Raw genomic sequence first — 19,195 nt, 5'->3', positions numbered from 1 at the left:
CGAACTGGATTGCGTAGCCGAGCCTGATGGTCCTCGCGACCCAGCGGGACAGACCGGGAAGCTCTAACCAGGCTCCCAGAAACTGAACCAGCGGGGTCATACGGACCACAGACGTACCGTCGGTGGTGCAGCGAGGCGGAATGACCGGCCCAGGCGTGGGTGGCATAGCGGCCCGGTGCGGGGGCACGGTCATTAGCCGCGTCCTGCCAGAGGAGGCCAGGGGAGGACCAGCGTCCCACGGGGGCATGCTCTGGCAGGGGTCTGGCGACAGAGGGGGATGAGAGTGGCGGGGCTCGTGAGCGGCGCGCACTGTCATCCGAGAACTCTGTGTGCTCAGAGATGGGGGTGTGAGTTCTTTCTTTAACCATTTTAGGGTGCTGCCCGTCGTGGGACGAGCAGCGGGAATGGGATAACCAAGGATTCTCCCCCGGCCCTCCACCGGGGGAAGGAGCGGCCCTGCTACCGTCTCCTGAAAAGAACTCAGTGCCATCTCTGAGCAGCCCGTCTCAGGAGCGCCGCTTGGCCTGGCGTTTAGCGGGGCGCGGGGCGGGAGAGGACTGTGGCGCCTTCCTGCGGCTTCCTCCACGACGCGACCCGGAAGCAGCGGACTGCTGGGGCCGATCGGGAGGGGCGGGAGCCGCAGGAGGGCGCCCTCGGCGGCGAGCAGGCTGAGGCACCTGTGCCGACGACTGCGCTGCCGGAGCAGCGGGCCGCCGGGGCAGGACATGTTTTAAAGCCTCAGTCTGCTCCTGAGCAGTCGAGAACTGCTGGGCAAAGTCCTCGACTGCACCGCCGAAGAGGCCAGCCTGGGATATGGGGGTGTCGAGGAACCGGGTCCGCTCGGCCTCCCGCATATCAGCCAGGTTAAGCCACAGGTGTCGTTCCTGGACCACACATGTGGACATCACCTGACCCAGCGAGCGTGCGGTCACCTTCGTCGCCCGGAGAGCGAGGTCGGTGGCGGCACGCAACTCATCGAAGAGTGCTGGGTCAGTCCTCCCCTCGTGCATGTCACGTAACAACTGGGCCTGGTAGACCTGCAGTGTCGCCATGGCATGCAGTGAGGAGGCTGCCTGCCCCGCAGCTCTGTAGGCCTTCGCCACAAGGGTGGAGGAGAACCTACAGGCCTTGGAGGGGTGCTTTGGGTCGCCACGGGAAGAAGCACTCTGAGGACACAGTTGCATCGCAACAGAGCGTTCAACCTGGGGAACCCCAGTGTACCCTTTAGCAGCCCCCTGATCGAGAGGAGGAAAGGCGGAGGAGGTCGCCGAGCGATCACGGGAAGACAATGGTGCCTTCCAGGACCTCGTGACCTCCTCATGCACATCCGGGAAGAAAGGTATTGGGGTTGGGCGGCGACGAGGGTCAGCGGCCGCTCCCAAAAACCAATCATCCAGCCGCGAGCGCACTGGACCAGGTGGCGGGGACCACTCAAGACCAATGGCCGCGGCTGCCCGGGAAAGCATGGCCGTCAGCTCGGGATCAGACTCGGGCAATGCTGGGACACCCGAGGGTGGCAGCACAGCCGAATCGTCACTTCCCAAGGACTCCTGCCCACCTTGTGATGCAGCGATCGACATACGGTCCTCCTCTGGAGCGCCAAATGAGACATGCGGCAAGTCAGAGGACTGTACCGCAGGCTCATTTGAAACACTCGCGGTTTGCACGGCGCTAGAGGACGGTGTGGAGCGTGGAATAGTCGGCGCTTTGTTCCACACCGTAACCCTCAGGTCACCCTGGCCGCCAGCCGAAGTACCAGCTCTCGTGGAGCTCGTAGATCGGGGTGCGGGTGAGGGGACTCTACCACGAAGGTCATTGAGTCTCGATCGCAACCGTGCGATGGGCATGTTCCCGCAATGGGAACATGACTCATCCACAAACGCTGCCTTAGCGTGTTCAACACCCAGACACACAAGACAGCGATTGTGCCCATCAGAGTCAGACACATACAGACCGCAACCAGAAATACACGGGCGAGGCATCTTTAAAAAGACGTGCCGCGTGCAATGCTCTTTTGTGAAAGGAGATTTCTCCACAAATGTTGAAGCGACCAGGGAGATGAACACACAAACTCTGGCAAATCACTGCACAGATAAGCAGGGAATGTGCACTCGCTGGAACTCGCTGTCACACCAACACTTGGAGAGAGGCTCGTCTCGAAGAGAATGAAGAGATGAACTCAGAATTGGCTGTGGAGTGAAGAATCAACTTGGCTCCGAAGCGAAAACATATCTGCATGTTGCTCGCGCACTTCCTTATATACCCCCTGCGTGGGGCGGAGATACGCTATGCAAATTACGCAGACCCATGGCATTTCATTGCCATTGGCTCGTTTTATATACTCGAAGATGATAGGCTTTCTAAGCGAAACCCCATTCGTCGTCATCCGACGTAACTCGGAGTGACAACGAAAGGGAACAATAATACTATGGAAGTCAGTGGGTGCCGTCAACTGTCTTGTTACCAACATTCTTTAAAATATCTTCTTTTGTGTTCAGCAGAAGAATGAAACTCATACAGGTTTGGAACAACATATGGTGAGTAAATTATGACACTATTTTTCATTTTTGGGTGAACTATCCCTTTAAAGCAGGCATGGGCAAACCCAGTCCTGAAAGGACTGCTGTCCTGCAGAGTTTGCAACCCTAATCAACTAATAAAAATCAATAATAAATAAATAATAAATCAACTATCCCTAATAACTCCTGAACCAGCTAATCAATGTCTTCAGGATTACTAGAAAGCTTCAAGCAGGTGAGTTTTCTCAGGATTGGAGCTAAACTCAGCAGGAAAGTGGTCCTCCAGGACAGAGTTTACCCATCTCTGCTTTAAAGTAATATATTTCACTGATACATTAAAAATCCGTCATCATTTACTGTCCCTCAGGTCATTCCAAACCTGTATGACTTTCTTTCTTATTTGGAACTCAAAAGAAGATATTTAGAAAAATGTCTGTTTTTATTTTTTGTTCATACATTGAAAGTCAACAATCCAATGTTGTTTTGACCCCAGCGTTGCATGGTCTGACGAGTCTTGGTTTCTTAGTGCAGCGTGCAGATGAAGGTCTGAATTGAATGCAGTGTTATTTTATCAGTCTCGTATTCTGTCCAGTGTCCAAACACACCGCGTCATCTACGTCAGGTGACCTGTAAATGCGCAAAAACTGTTTCCATTGCAGTCTTGCGAAATTTTTCTTTTTCGAATTGCCTGAAAAACCACCTCATGCGAGCGGAAAAACTTTTTTGCGATAAATGGGAGTTTTTGCAAAATTGATGTGTTTCTGTTGGCCGTATTCTCAATTCGCAACTTCAATTTGCGCAATTTGAAGGTTAATGGAAATGCGGCTATTAAGATACTATTATACTTTTTATTATTATTTTAATTTAGTATTTATTTTTTATTTTCTGTTTTCATTCTAGTTGGTTTTAGTCATTTTATTGTTTTTGTCATTCTAATCAGTTTTTGTTTGTCAATATCATTAGTTTTATGTGAACACCACAAATCCATTCTGCCATGGTCCAACGGTTCAGGCTGATGGTAGTGTAATGTGTCTCCAACCCATCCATTGATCTTCAAATCAGTTTATAAATAATTTTTCTCTATTTAATCTCCTGGGCTCATGTTGTTTTTGTAACTATGGACTGGTGTACAGGGGTTTCCTCGAATTCGTGCGTATATATGAACAAGACTGAGCAGCTCTGAGCCCATTTAGGAAGTTAAACTAGATGGGCATGTACTATGTTAACCTTTCTCTGGATATTGGCCTTTACCAACCTATCATTTACAAAATTATTTTGCTTATCCTTTGCCTTATTACAATTAAAGAAATCATCTCATCTGGAGTAGACGTGATGATGTCAAATGTGACTGACACTGAAAATGTGCTTCTCTGCTATCCACTCCTGCTGGACTCCTGTCCTAAAGTGCATCGTCTTACTGTAGTTAAAGGGGTGATGAACTGAGAAATCAAAGTTTCCTTGAGCTTTTGACATATAAGAGATCATCATACTATAATAATATCCTGTAAGTTTCAGAACTGAAAACTACCTTGTTAGTCCAATAAAAGCTTTTATAGACATCAGGCTCAGCAAACGACTCGTTTTTCAAAGTGGGGAACTATGACGTCAAAGAGGATAAAACACCGCCTCCACAAAAGAAGATCAACGCCTACTTCAACACGGCCTATTTAGCCCCGCCCACCGATTCGCCCAAACATGCTAAATAACATAGGACGACATGATGATTGCTTACCGGATCGAGCTACTTCCAAGCAATAAACATGCTGTTTACTAAATATTGTGCAGCGCCAGTTTGTGGAAGAAGACAGTCATAAGCTTCCTTCGGATTCCAGCATGGTTAAACTTTATTAAATCAGTCAATCACAATTTCCCGACACGGATCTGCCAGCAACATGTAAGTAACCATGTGTATTCTAATGCCTGATCTGCGATCAGTGATTTCGGTGTAATTATTCAAGTTCAGATATTTCTCTTAAAATCGTTCAATACTGTTTATGCATCAGTGACTAAACGATCAACTTCACATAATTTCTCGTAGTATTATGAAAATAATCTTTTTTTAAACTGTTATTAAATTATATAGCCTAGCCTACAGAAAGCGATCAAAGAACGATCCCTTTCGCCCAAGCTGTCAATCAAACAGCACAGCGCGAGCCGCGAGAGCTTATCTGGACACTTACCAAACTCGTGATGACATAATGACACTGTTACACTACACAACGAAGCTCTTACTGTGTATTCACATCGTGTTTGCATTGTGATTTGGTGTAAGCATTTGTGAGAGTGCAAAAATTGCGTTGCAATGATAAGATCTTTATTCACGCGATCAACCGACTGTCTGTCATCTGCTCAGTGCTCATCATGCTGCAACCTTTCATGTGATGGAATAGATTTAAATATAATGCTTTAAACGATACTTTTCACGATTTGTTAATCTCGATAGCTGTAATAGTAAAAACGTAGTAAAAGTTTTCGAGAGAGTTCCTGTAATACTAGCTATTTCATTGCAAGCATGTCAGCCAATCACAGCAGTGGGCGTTTGCACTGCAGTCTCACAGCAGACACGCCCCTTAAAACGGAGCGTTCAAATCTGAGGCAGAAATCAGGCTTGGAAAAATGGCTTTTATTTATAAATTATGACAATTTTTTATGTAAAAATCATACTAACATTATAAGGGCACCCCAGGGAACATTATAAAATAATAAAACAATCCAGTTCATGACCCCTTTAAAGTGGCAATGTATATTGTCATGGTGCTGATGATCCTCACAACAGTTTTTGGGAATCTGCTGATCATCATCTCCATCACTCACTTCAAACATCTACAGTCTCCAACTCATCTGATCGTTCGCTCTCTGGCTGCCAGTGATTGTCTGCTGGGCTCTTTGGTCATGCCGTACAGCATGGTGCGATCTGTTGAAGGCTGCTGGTATCTGGGAGATTTTGTTTGTAAAGTACATTCTAGTTTGGACACGACCTTCTGTATCTCTTCCATACTGCATCTCAGTTTAATATCTATTGACAGGTACTGGGCCATTTGTTATCCTTTAAGATACAAAATGAGGGTCACAAACAACACTGTGACTGTATTTACTACATTTACATGGCTGTTTTCATTTGTGTACAGCTTTTCTGTTGTGTTTACAGTGATAAATGCAGTTGGAATAGAGATGCTAATATTGCAGATTTCCTGTGTGGGGAATTGTGTTCTGTTTTTTAACAAACAGTGGGGTATTATATGTACAATTCTCACATTTTTCCTTCCTGGAACGATCATGAGCTCTCTTTATATGAAAATCTTCCATGTTGCAAGAAAGCATGCAAAGGTTATGTCAGAAAGAGTGACTGTGGCGGCAGCAGGAGGGTTGAAGAGCCAAAGCTCTGCACAAAGAGAGATAAAAGCAGCGAAAACTCTGGCCATTGTCATGGGTGTTTTTTTGTTCTGCTGGCTGCCTTTTTTTACTGTTACTGCTCTTGACCCTTTTTTCAATTATTTAACCCCAGCTGATGTTTTTGAGCTTGTAATTTGGTTTGCATATCTTAACTCCACTTGTAACCCCTTGATTTATGGATTTTTCTACCCTTGTTTTCAGAATGCGTTTAAGGTTCTTACATCCACTTATGTCTGTGGCATCAAGGATTCAAACACCTTGACTTTTAAATGAATACGACACTGACACTTATTTCAGTGATCAACAGTGATCTGTGATCTGAATATTTTTAGTAATCTCGGGGAAGATGAGGGGCTTACATGACACATGCATGGCTAAAATCAATGTTCAAAAAACTTTTTTTTTAATATTTTTGGTAACACTTTATTTTGATGGTCCCTTTTGAACATTCTACTAACTATAAGTAACTTTGCAACCACATATCAACTAACTCTCATTAAAGTTTTAGTAGACTGTCTGCTTAATATCTGCTAACTCTTTCTTGTGTTGGTCCTCCAACAGACATTCTACTGACTATAAGTAACTTTGCAAGTGCATGTCAACTTATTCTAACCCTAACCCTACCAGTCTACTAATACTCTAGTGAGAGTTAGTAGACATGTAGGTGCAACATTACTTATAGTCAAAAGAACGTGTTAAAGGGACCATCAAAATAAAGTGAAACCATATTTTCATAGAAATTCTAGAAAATTCTAGAACTATGTTCAGAAAAATACGTTCAGTTATAATACAACATATAGTCTGTTTTTTTTGTTTTTTTTGTTTTTAAATATGTGTTATGTTGATTTTTAATTGAATCGACACATTACCTTTTATTATTGAAAAATAAGTAAAAAAAATTGCCGTCTACTGTCAAATCCTTCAAAAGGTATTATATTACCTTTACATCAAATTACAAGAAACAAGTTGACGCTGCTGTGAGGGTGTTTTTTACAGTGGCTGTGGGAGTGACGGTCAAATTTACATATTTCTCTCTTCTGACTGACATTATGAATATCTCTCTCTTTTTTTTTCTCTCTCTTTTTGAAAGTTGTAAAAACACTATTGTGGAATTTTTCTTTTGCTATTTGAGCGAAAAGGAACTAAAAAAAAAAAAAAAAAAAAAAATAGCCTATTTAATGTAGTTTCTCATTCACCGCTACAAAAGTTTACCCAACTATGACCACTTCCGCTTCTGAGAAACCCAGAATGTGAAAACGGTCCAGAGGGATTTTAAAGACACTCCGTGCTTGTTTAGTTATAGGCTACTTGTGCTGTCGAAGTTCAAACTGTATATTTGCAATATCACACTCGCAATCGTGTGATATGTCTCCAAGCAGATATAACAGTGTTTAGTAATTTTTCTTCTATTTACAAGTGGCATTGTTGACTCATTAATGCTTTTTGTATTTCTGTATTCCCCACCACAATAAATTCAGTGTGAAATATCATAGCAAGCACCAAATGATGTTTTATTTAACAAAGTTCGGGAGGAGCACTTCAGATAATTAAACCTAATTAAACACCTGTGGAGCACATTCAGATAATCAAATCTAATTAAACACGAGTGGAGCACACTCAGGTAATCAACCCAATTAACGAGTTAAGAGGTGTATATACAGAAAGCGTACCTCCGTACATAAGTTACAGTACTGTTCAATGGTTTCAGTCCCTCCTATTCCTCCATGGTTTTTCCCTATACCAGATGTAGATTTAGGCATTCATAAGGAAATCAAAAATAAATCAAAGGAAGTAGCAGTGAGGGATATTGTTAAATATTATCTGGATATGCATTTTTCTGACCATACATTCATATTTACAGATGGTTCCAAGGATCCAAAGACAGGACACACTGGGTCAGCAGTATATATTCCAAATGGGGTAATATGTCAGGAAAGAATAACAGATAATTGATCAGTATACACAGAGCTGGTTGCAATTTTGTTGACCTTGGAATAGGTAGAGGGAAATGATTCTCTAAACCGGACCTTTTAATAATTCCTGCCATAGAGAAATGGACAATAAGGCAATGCCGCCCTCTTCACGCGAAGGAACGGGCCTTCCTCCAGCGTCAGGCCGCCGCAGCAGGCCCTAAGTAAGCCGCGCCGCAGATTCAGTCCCGGCCACTCCACACTCTCAACATCTGCCGGGACAACTCCGTGAGTGCTCAGCTCAAAACCTTCTCGTTTTCTGTCCCCGGTTGAACTTCGCATCGCTTCAGTTGTTGAATCACAAGCCAGTTATGTCATCTGGATAACGTTACTCATTTTGATTGGGGAATAGGCAACACGTTTTTCTGTACAAATGATTTGCCGTCATTAACGCGATGCTTCCTCGTGGCATAAACTCACACGTTGACGTAAACAGTAGGTCGCACATTTTGTCAATAATAACCGACTGCAGAACCGCAGAACCATACGTCATAGCAGTGTGAGGATGACAGCGCCAGCCTAACAGTCTGATGCCGGAAGTGGGCGGAGTTCAGGTTAGACAGTAAAAGGACAGTAAAAGGTTAATTGTTTGTTCATAAAAGATTGTGACTGTTAATTGTTTTACATGTTCAATATATTTGTTTTATTTGTAATAAATGATTATGGCAGAGCAGTATTGTCTTAATTATTCTTTATTGCTTAAGAAGTGGTTAGGTATATCGCTGGTTTGAGGTGATAAATATTCTACTAAAGTGTCGTCTTTCTGGCTCCTTCAGACACAGAAACCGCTGATTAAATAGATTCATATATGTTGTGTGTGCATACTCTGTAGTGAAAGTTTATCTAGCCCTGTACAGCCTCCTTTTTTAACATATGAAATCATTAATTACTCAGTCGGCACATACAGTTGCATGAAAGGGCATATTCAGGTTACCATATTTCAGCAATAACACATCAGAAAATGTTGTAATGCAGGATTTCGTTCAAGAATTAACTTATCTATACCTCTACGTGCTTGTTTTTTTTTTTTGAGAACTTGTGAAACAATAAGGAAAGGACACCCCCAGTTTGCTTTGTAGGCACATACCGTTGCATATTCAGGTTACCATATTTCAACAATAACACATCAGAAAATGTTGTAATGCAGGATTTCGTTTAAGAATTAAATTATCTATAGGCCTACCTCTACGTGCTCGTTTTTTTGAGAATTTGTGAAATAATAAAGTAATGACATCTACAGTATGCTTTGTAGGCACATAAAGTTGCATGTTCTGGGTAACATATTTCAACAATAACACATCAGAAAATGGATTAAAATGTGTTTGTGTGTATTATATATATATATATATATATATATAGAGAGAGAGAGAGAGAGAGAGAGAGAGAGAGAGACCTATATATATATATATATATATATATATATATATATATATATATATATACATACATACATACATACATACACTACTGGTCAAAAGTTTTAGATCGGTAAGATCTTTTATGTTTTTAAAAAAAGTCTCTTCTGCTCACCAAGGCTGCATTTATTTGATAAAAAAAACAATAAAAAAGTATTATTGTGAAATATTATGACAATTTAAAATGAAATAAGAACATTTTCAATCTCTCAACCCTGCTCAGTTTCTGTTGAGCTCGGGATTCCTATTGGACAAGTTGAAACCATGGGTTCAGCCTCGTCCATTGAATTCTGGGCATTAACTTGGATACAGTTGATTTCCAGGCCTCACTGCATAAGGAAAATCGATAGGATATTTCTGATCTTGTCCACCTTCCCAGACAGTCTAAACTGTTCTAAACGCGAACTGCTATCTTTTCTCGGCCACTTAAACTTCAGATGCGCATAATCCATAGACTGTAAAAAACATATGGACGTAGTGTCCGTGACGTCACCCGTAGGTTTCTGAAGACCGTTTTTGAAGCCTAAAGTGGGCGTGGCCGACCGTCGCCATCTTGGCAGCGTGTCACTCCTGAATTTATTTATTTTTACAGTCAGAAAATGAGCTGAGGTAACGTGACGGCTAACAGACAGCAGACAAACGGCTAATGATGACTAATGACCACAGCAGCGGGAATCCACCTGTCACTCAAAAGTGGACACACCCTTAACTATGTAGAAATTTAAGACTTAATATAATTTAAACGGATGAGTTATAAAAAAATTCACCCTCCTCACAGTTGTCATGAAGTGCAAAATTAGCTGTATAGACCAAAGCCACTTTTTTCTCCAGGCTGTAAACATGTTTTTTTCTGCTGTAAAGTTGGGCAATTTAACATGGGGGAGATGCAGATTTGACTCACTTTTGCAGCCAGCCTCAAGCGGCCAGTTGATGAATTGCCGTTTATTTCACTTCCGTGTTGGTTTCAAGAGAGAGACAGGGAGGCTGCCGCTTGGCATAATCCTGCAAGGATTTTATCTCTCACCTACTCTTCCTCGCGCCTTTGATTAACGCGCAAGAAGACTTGATTTCCCAACGGACACAGCGAGAAATCCCCCGGCCGGGCTTCCGAAATTCGTCACTCCTCTGTCAGTCGGTAGGGCCCAACACCGTGAGCTGCTCCCGTCGGAGGCTACATGGGCCCTCTCGGTCGGCAGTCTTCGATCTTGCTGCTCCCTGCCCATTGGTCGGCAGAGCTCACCCGTCTGATGCCGTGAGCTACTCCCGTCAAGAAGCGGCGTGAGCCCTCCCGATCGGGCATTTCCAAATCTTGCTGCTCCTCATTTGTCAGCCAGTAGGGCCCGTCCGCCTAACGCTGCAGTGAGCTGCTCCCGCCAGAGGCAACACAGGCCTTCCTGGGCGCGTGCCCTCCCGACTGGTTGTTCCAAATTATTACTGCTCCCAGTTCGTGGGCCAGCAGGAATCAAATGTCCAAGCTTCTTCTCAAAAGATTTCTCCCCCGGACAGCACGCCAAATATGCATAATCTTTACTCCGTTTAATATGATGTAAGTGTGAACTCGTGAACCACTTACTAAGGTCACTGATCTTATGATTTTTTTTTTTAAATCAGTTTGTAGCCTACCTGATTTTCTCTGTACAAGTGCAATAGTATTACTTGTATTAAATGTAGTTTAGATATTGCCTGAAATCATAATAAAATATATAGCAACAGCCACCATTTCTGATAAGGTGGAATAAGTATTATGGTGGATGTTTCTAGAAATGAAGGCTATTTTGGGTGCTGTTGTTGTTGCTATTTTACAAGTACACATTTTGTACATAAAAAAGTGTATTGTAAACTATGATGTATAAAAAGGTATTTTTTCTTTATATTTTAAATTTCAAAATAGCAACAAGCATCGCAGTCCTTTCATGGAATGACTCCTATCAGAAGGTAATTCTGTAAGTGAATTAACTGTTTTATCAGAATAAAAACCTGTTCAAATGAAATGCAGTTTCAGGGCCTTGTTGACCTTTTGAAAGGCATTTTGTTGACTGTTAGGAAGACTATGTTACCTTGGAAGCTCACATGTTGTGTGATTTGACAGGGGGGAGGTTGTTATGAAACTCTTGTGCTATAAATGTGCAGCACTCAAAATCTGCTTCATGATGTAGTTTTGGTTTATAGAAGGAAAGGTAAGAACATGGATGAGAGTCTGTGAAACAGATTTCATGTAAATGAATTGTTTTTATAATTAAATAACTCATAAGATTTCAGTATCATATTTATTCTCCTAAATTGGTAATTTAAGTGGCACAGAAACAAAATTATTTAAAAGTATTTTTTATATTTTTTTTATATAACAACATGGTTTTCTTGACTTTATGCAGAGCAATGCTGTGTATAGTTTATGTTCTGAATTATATGTAATGATCATACATTATTGAACTTTATGTTGCAGGCTGAAATTAAGTTTCCTCTTGTTTTAAACAGAGAAGCTGAATTGTGTAAATGGACGTAATAATCAGCAGCCAAAATGGAATCCTGGAAAAGCCTTTTCTTTGTTATGAGTTTAGTAACACGTCTTGTCCGAAGTTTGTCTATCCTTTGGAAACTCGAATATTACTCTACATCCTTTTTAGTGTCTCGTCGATTGTCACAATCATAGGAAACATGTTGGTGATCATAACGGTCATTCATTTCAAGCAGCTTCACACACCAACTAACTACCTCATCCTGTCGCTGGCCATGGCCGATCTGCTTGTAGGAGGAGTTGTGATGCCTCCCAGCATGCTGCGCTCCATTGAGACGTGCTGGTATCTGGGAGATTTGTTCTGTAAAATACACAGCAGTCTTGATGTGACTTTGTGCACTACATCAATTTTAAACCTCTGTATCATTTCTTTAGACAGATATTATGCCATATGTTACCCCTTTCAATATCACAGTAAAATGACATCACTGGCCACACTAGTTATGATTATTATCAGCTGGACTGTTTCAGCTACTCTGGGGTTTGGCATGATCTTTATGAAGCTTAATATTCTTGGCATTGAAGATTTTTACTATGAGAACATTAAATGTGATGGAAGTTGCATATTGTTTCATACCAGAGAGGCAGCAACTATAATGTCATTGGCCTGTTTTTACGTTCCCGCTTTTGTCATGCTCTGCATGTATCTGAAAATCTTACATGTGGCTAAAAGGCAAGTGCAGGCCATTCAGAGTGTGAATTCTGAATTAAAAAAAGAAGGAAAAGCCACTAAGACTTTAGCCATCATCATGGGGGCGTTTCTGACTTTCTGGATTCCCTTTTTTCTTTGTAATCTTATAGATCCCTTCATTGGGTATTCTGTACCTCCACTGCTGTTTGACTTGTTCCTGTGGGTCGGCTACTATAATTCTACATGTAATCCCATAGTGTACGCCTTCTTTTACAGCTGGTTCAGACATGCATTCAGAATCATTCTATCCAAAGGAGTATTTCAGACTTCTTCTTCAAGAACAATGCTGTTGTAGTAATGAAACACATTAAATGCAAATTCATTTCTTGATATCTTATTTTCTGATTGGTACATAATGCAATTTTCTTTTATTGTATTTTTTATGCAATTTCTTAACTGAACCTTCATACTTAAAGAAGTGCAAAACAAATCTGTGTATCAAGAATCCTGTAAAATACACCAGTGTGGATTTCTGCCCATCCTTTTGAATTAAATTCTAATAAAGTTTAACTGTGTGAGAAATGCATGGTCAGTGCTATAAAACCTCTCCCCTCCATAAGCACACTTTCAACGTCACTCGTCACTACAGAGACAGCACTCGTAAAAGTTTTAAATTATGTTTTAATGGCTACTGACACGGGTGACTCTGTTGTACTGGTGCTTTTGGATTTAAGTGCTGCATTCGATACTGTTGACTATGATGTCCTGCTTTCTCGTCTAGAGCACGTTGTCGGCATCAGAGGAACTGTTCTAAGTTTGGTTCACTCATACCTTAAAAATAGAAGCTTCTCGGTCAATATCTGAGGATGCCATTCGGGTGTGTGTCCCCCTGACTTGTGGGATCCCCCAAGGCTCAATTTTGGCCCCTTTATTGTTTTCCCTCTATATGCTTCCTTTACGCTCTATTTTTATCATTGCTATGCAGATGATACACAACTTTACTTGCCCCTGAAGCACAAAAATGGCTTGTACTCTGTCAGTGCCTGTCTTTCCGATGTCTAAGCCTGGATGTTGTTACATTTTTTTAATCTAAATGAGAGTAAAACAGAGATCATCATGTTTGGCCAAAACATTTCTCATTTAAATTCTGGTGTCTTATCTTGGGTGTCTTATTTGATAGTGCACTTAAATTTGATAAGCAAATCAATTTAGTGGTCAAATCACGTGTTTGTTTTTTTTTTGTTTTTTTTTTACCAACTAAGAGCACTGGCTAAAGTGAAGAGTTGTCTTTCTTTTAAGCACTTTGAAAGTGAAATCCATGCTTTTATTTCTTCTAGAATTGACTATTGTAACGCCCTGTATTTGGGAATAAACAATTCTTCCTTATCTAGATTACAAATGGTCCAAAACGCAGCTGCAATACTTTTAACCGGTGTTCGCAAATGCAAACATATTACTCCTGTTTTAATGTCTTTACATCGGCTCCTAGTCCACTCTAGAATTGACTTTGCTTCTGCATGTTTTTAAATGTTTACATGGCCTCATCCCCTCGCACCTTTCAGACTTGTTGTGTATACACCATCCATTGAGAACTCTTAGGTCTGTCAACCAGAGTTTGTTAACTGTTCCAAAGTCAAAGTTAAGGGTTACCGAGCTTTTTCCATAGCAGCACCTAAACTTTGGAACAGTTTACTGATTCATATTAGAACTGCACCAACATTACATATTTTTTAAATTAAAATTAAAAGTGTATCTCTTCACTGCTGCCTATAACTTGTGATGTCCCGTGTTGCCTGTTGTTGTTTTGTTTTATTTTATTTTTGTTCATTGTTTTTGGTTAGAACATTGTACAGCACATTGGTCAACTGTGGCTGTTTATAATTGTGCTTTAGAAATAAATTGAGATTGAGAACGTAAACCTTCAAAGCACGAGACAATATGAAAAAGAATATGACCCTAAGATACAAATCTATACAACTGTCCTTTTTTATTCATTTTTTAAATATACGACAACATAAATTCTGCATGGCGGTCAAAAGTGGTAAAGCACTAAGTACTGTATATCTTGACTATCAGGACACCTGAGACTGCGCTCTACTCCCCCCCCCACCCACCCTCTCTTCCGGGGGGACCGGTCACGGCGGCCGTGGCACCTGGGGATATGTATAGACATGGCGAGAGAAAAGGAGACGGAAGCATGAGGAGCAACAGAGACGAGAGAAAAAAAAAAATTCTTGGTCCGTTTCCCACAACGCAATGCCATCTGGTCCTCCATCAGCTGGGTCTAGGTGCTGGATAGCCCTCAGTGGACGGCTCGACACTCCTTCTCCGCCTGGTGGACGGCGACGGCTCCTCCGAGTTCGGGCAGTCAGCAGGAGTCCCCCGTTCCCTGCTCCTCGCCATCATGGCGGATGGCAGCAGGCTCCGGCACGCGGCGAATGGCGGCGAATCCTTCGCTCCCTCACGGATGGCAGCCGCCCCTCCAGAACCCAGGCGGCCAGCAGTGAGCTCGTCCGTCCCCCCGGCAACTCACTCCAGCACACCGCTTCGAGCGTCCATGGTGATGGACTCTGCTCACCATGCTCGATGGTATCGTGGATTCCCCACAACGGCAAGGACTCTTAAAAGGCTGTGTTTACACTTGGCATTAACATGCGATCACCGTGATCCAATCAAGCAGATCGGATCATAAACCAATCAGGACACTGTGCGTTTACACCTGTCCACATCAAGTGGCTTCTGTATCTGGATAACAGATCGGATCTCGCATTTCCGAAAAAAAAAAAGAAAAAAAAAGGATGGCTCCGGTGCAAAGTCAACCTGAAGTGGTGGGTTTTCTTTTAAAAACAGTTTTCAGTCCGGGGACATTTTACAAATCTTGCAAAATGAGGAGGATGAAGAGGCTGCAAGTACTACATGTAATAATGTGGATAGATGCCATAATGGAAACGGAAACGAATGGGTCCGAGAACATTGCCAGCTGTGGTGGGACAAATGTGCGTTCTTTACAGAAAATGAATGGTTCTGCAACTTTCGGGTGCGAGGGCAAACATTTCAATATATTTGCGATGTACATCGCACTCGACTGTATCGCAAAACCACACAGCTCTCAGTTCCGGAGAGAGGAGGGGTAATAAAGAGAGTGGGCGGGGTTTTGTGTGACGTCCACCTGTGAATGCAGACACGATGGCTGGATTGCGTTTACATTACACTGAGATCCGATCACAATGCGTCCTCGACTACCTCCGAACCCGGACACGCTGATATATTGGGATGGGATACCATTCCGATCAGAAGCGCGTTTACACTTGTCTTTTCAATGTGTATGTGGACAACATCCGGATACTGGTCGCATGTTAATGCCAAGTGTAAAAGCCAGAGGTGGGAGTAAGTCACACATGTGCAAGACACAAGCAAGTCTCAAGTCTTAACCTTCAAGTCTCAAGCAAGTCCAAGTCTATTTTGTGAAAAGCAAGTCAAGTCAAGTCACTGCTTTATGTCAAGCAAGTCAAGTCAAGTCATAGCTTGGGTCACAAGTCACTGGCAAGTCATACAAACGTTTGATGATTTCACTGAATTTATATATTAAAATAAGTTAAAACTACAGAAGTTGTGGACTATGGTTTTATTTGCAACTTAAAAAAAAAAAAAAAAAAAAAAAAGCATTTCCACATACAGCTGAGTGGTTACTACAATAAAAATCTAAAAAATAAAAAATAAATAAAATTTCAAACTACATAGCCTAAAATGGAAATGTAACTGAAATTAGGCCAACATTAAAGCAAAAAAAAAAAAAAAAAAAAAAATACCTCAAACATTGCAGAAGACCATTAAAAGGTAGGCTATTGAACAATTCACAATTCAAGTATAATGGTTCTTATGCCACCAAATAGCATTCTTCAAACTGGCATCCCCTTTAAATAAGTTATATATTTTTAATTATGAAGTTAAAACCGCCAATAGGTGGCGCCAAATCACCGTCTTAATGTACGAGTCATAGAAGCATTCATTCAACTGATTTGTTCAAAACGGCAGATTCGTTCTGGAACTAAGCAACTAGGTCACTGAATCACAAATATCAGAAAGATAACTCTTTCTGTGGCTTGTTTGGAACTATTGTCATTGGAGAAATAGAGCAAAAACAGAGAATATTTGGAATATTATGTCTAAAATGTCACATCACAATATTCACTCTTTGTTTACTGAACTGTTTTATAAAATCATTATCACATTTGCAATCGCGTCAATATTCTGGAAATATTTTTTAATATCATATGTTATAGGATAATTATAAAAATAACTCATACTAGGGCAATTTTTCCACCACATTTTGAATTTTGGGTGCATATTAATTCTGCTGGCATTTTGCCCCCAACCACCTGATAACATCTAACCCTGTTTTAAGAGAAACATAAAACACAAAACATGAACAGTTTTCTATGTTGTTTTTTTGTCACTGGAAAGAACAACATATTTGGCTTTAAAGCATGATTGGAAAGAAATGTGGCAAATGTTACACAAAACATATGCCATCATTAATTATAATTTGAATATTGACAACAGTAAGCTACATTTGAAAACATAATTGTGTATAAAGAGGCATGCTGTTTTGACCAATATTCTCTCTAGATTTAAAGATAGTCAAATTAACTATAACAAACAGGTTAAACAAGCCATAGCTTACTTTTAGACGTGGTGAATGTTCCAGACTGTTCGACTGTTCGAGGTTGTGATGGTCGTCAGATATCCCTTGCCTGTTATCATGCGTACAGCAAATCTTCTTGTATGAATATGGTCAATTTCTAGTGTTTATATCCAAAAAGAAATGATGCTGGCCTGGAGATGGTTTTGTATTTAGCGCGCGCTCACCGCAATGTATGTTTTTTCCTGGGCTTGTGTAAATCGATGATTTATATTAAAATGTATATCAAGTCATTCTCGAGTCATACAGTTCAAGTCAAGTCAAGTCAAGTCTCGAGTCATTGGATCTCAAGTCAAAGTCAAGTCGAGTCATTTTCTTAATTTAGTCAAGCAAGTCTCAAGCAGTGGTGTAGTCTAGTTTTTTGTAGTGAGTATACTGTAATATACCAACCTAGCCTTAGATGTTATATGAATATGGTCCCTGAAGCACAGGTTTAATCAGCTGACAATAAAAAATAAAAAAATTAAACATTATAGGCACAAATACAAATTTACTTTTAGAAATGGTGTTTTTGAAAAAAAAAATGGTGTTATTGTTTTGGCAAGTTTAGGCTACTCTTTAAATTAAAACATGTATGAAAACTTGTGTGATATTCCCTTAAAATAACGTTTTAATAGATTTTATTATTATTATTATTATTATTTTAAAATTCATTTTTACTTCTTTTTCATGTCTTTGAGTTAGACCGAACTTTTATTTTGGTGGGTTGTAGGCATTTGAGTTTCTGTGTGTTTTAATAAACTAATATTATTATTATTAGGCCTACTTGAAGTATACTCTACTGTGCAATAGTAATATATTTCTGTTATAATTTCTTCAAGTTATACCGAACTTTTATTTTGACAGGTTGTCGTAAAGACATTACAGTTTCTATGTGTTTGTATATGAAACGAATGAATGACTTTTATCAAATGAAATGGTGAACTTCTCGTGAAGTGACTCTCATAGCAGCTCTGCGATGAAGTGCACATGTAGTAGCTCATGTCTCAATACAGTGAAACGCTGAAAACACCACGAGCGTGATCACTTCGTGTGTGTGTGTGTGTGTGTGTTTGTGTGTAGTGGAGCACACATTGAGCGCTCATTCATTCCCAGAGACGCGTAGAACAATTGCAGTCTCTTTTAACTTTAATATTCACAGATACTAGTCCATATCGAGATTTGGTTCATTGTACAGCCCTACTTTTGATTTATTCATTCAAAAATAGCCAAATTCGGTGACGTTCTGCTTAGCAAGCTCCATTTGTGACTGGATTCCGCGATTCGGTGTCGCTTCGCAAACACAGACGGGGTGAATTTATGAATGAAAGTGAAAGTTCTGACACAAAACGAAGTTGTTACGCATCCTCACGATTTTTTAATGGGTATACGGAAATCCTTGGCCTTTTCTAGTGGGTATACGGCGTATACCTGCGTATCACGTAGACTACACCACTGGTCTCAAGTCCTTAAATTTGCGACTCGAGTCTGACTCGAGTCAAGTCATGTGACTCGAGTCCCCCATCTCTGGTAAATGCAGCCTAACAGTGCGTTCCTCCTTCTTCCCGGGTTTCGGCACCAGTGTAACGAAGTTAGATGTTGTGGGAAGAAGGAGGCGGGAACGTGCGAACATTCAACAGACTTTAATACAACAAATGAAACAAATACAAAACGAAAGGGACGACTGCTGTCAAATATAACAAAATAAAACACAACGTAAATCCAGGCCTGGCCTCTCTCGTTCTTCACTGTCATCGCTCCTCCTTTTATGCTTCTGCTCCTCCGTGAGAGATACGAGACTGGTGCGTCGCGCAGGTGTTGCTCATTATCAATCACGCCACCGGCCTTGTGCCACTCTCTCACGGCCCTCAGCCTCGTCCTGCTCGCCACAGTGCAGAACTATTTCCTTCCGCCATCAAGGCCGCATTAATGCACGGGCTTACCTGGGCTGAAGCCCAGGGGCCTCCCAAGTTCAGGGGCCTCCCATGTTCAGGTTCATGATGAGCTGAAAAGGTCATATTGTTTTAACTTGTCAGATTTTGTCGCTCTATGTCGCTAGTCGCTTGTGGAC

The 19,195-nt window shown here is 41.4% G+C and overlaps 2 protein-coding genes across 2 annotated transcripts; both read left to right on the top strand.

Annotated features, from left to right (window-relative positions):
• Nucleotides 1–3,851: 3,851 nt before the first annotated feature.
• Nucleotides 3,852–6,185, top strand: LOC311068361 (trace amine-associated receptor 4-like; the record flags this gene model as incomplete). The annotated part of the gene is made up of 2 exons (XM_084090747.1): nucleotides 3,852–3,938; nucleotides 5,244–6,185. 2 exons carry the CDS (start codon nucleotides 3,852–3,854, stop codon nucleotides 6,183–6,185), a joined length of 1,029 nt encoding a protein of 342 aa, XP_083946873.1.
• A 5,605-nt stretch (nucleotides 6,186–11,790) lies between these two features.
• LOC311068360 (trace amine-associated receptor 1-like) lies at nucleotides 11,791–12,798 on the top strand (the record flags this gene model as incomplete). Its single annotated transcript, XM_084090746.1, has 2 exons — nucleotides 11,791–12,115; nucleotides 12,188–12,798. The coding sequence occupies 2 exons, from the start codon at nucleotides 11,791–11,793 to the stop codon at nucleotides 12,796–12,798; spliced, it is 936 nt and encodes a 311-aa protein (XP_083946872.1).
• Nucleotides 12,799–19,195: the final 6,397 nt, after the last annotated feature.

The sequence above is a fragment of the Abramis brama genome, assembly GCF_963993115.1.
Source record: "Abramis brama genome assembly, chromosome: 18".
Taxonomy (NCBI): Eukaryota; Metazoa; Chordata; class Actinopteri; order Cypriniformes; family Leuciscidae; genus Abramis; species Abramis brama.
The sequence above is the reverse complement of the archived record's forward strand: the minus strand, read 5'-3'. Positions and strand labels throughout refer to the sequence as shown.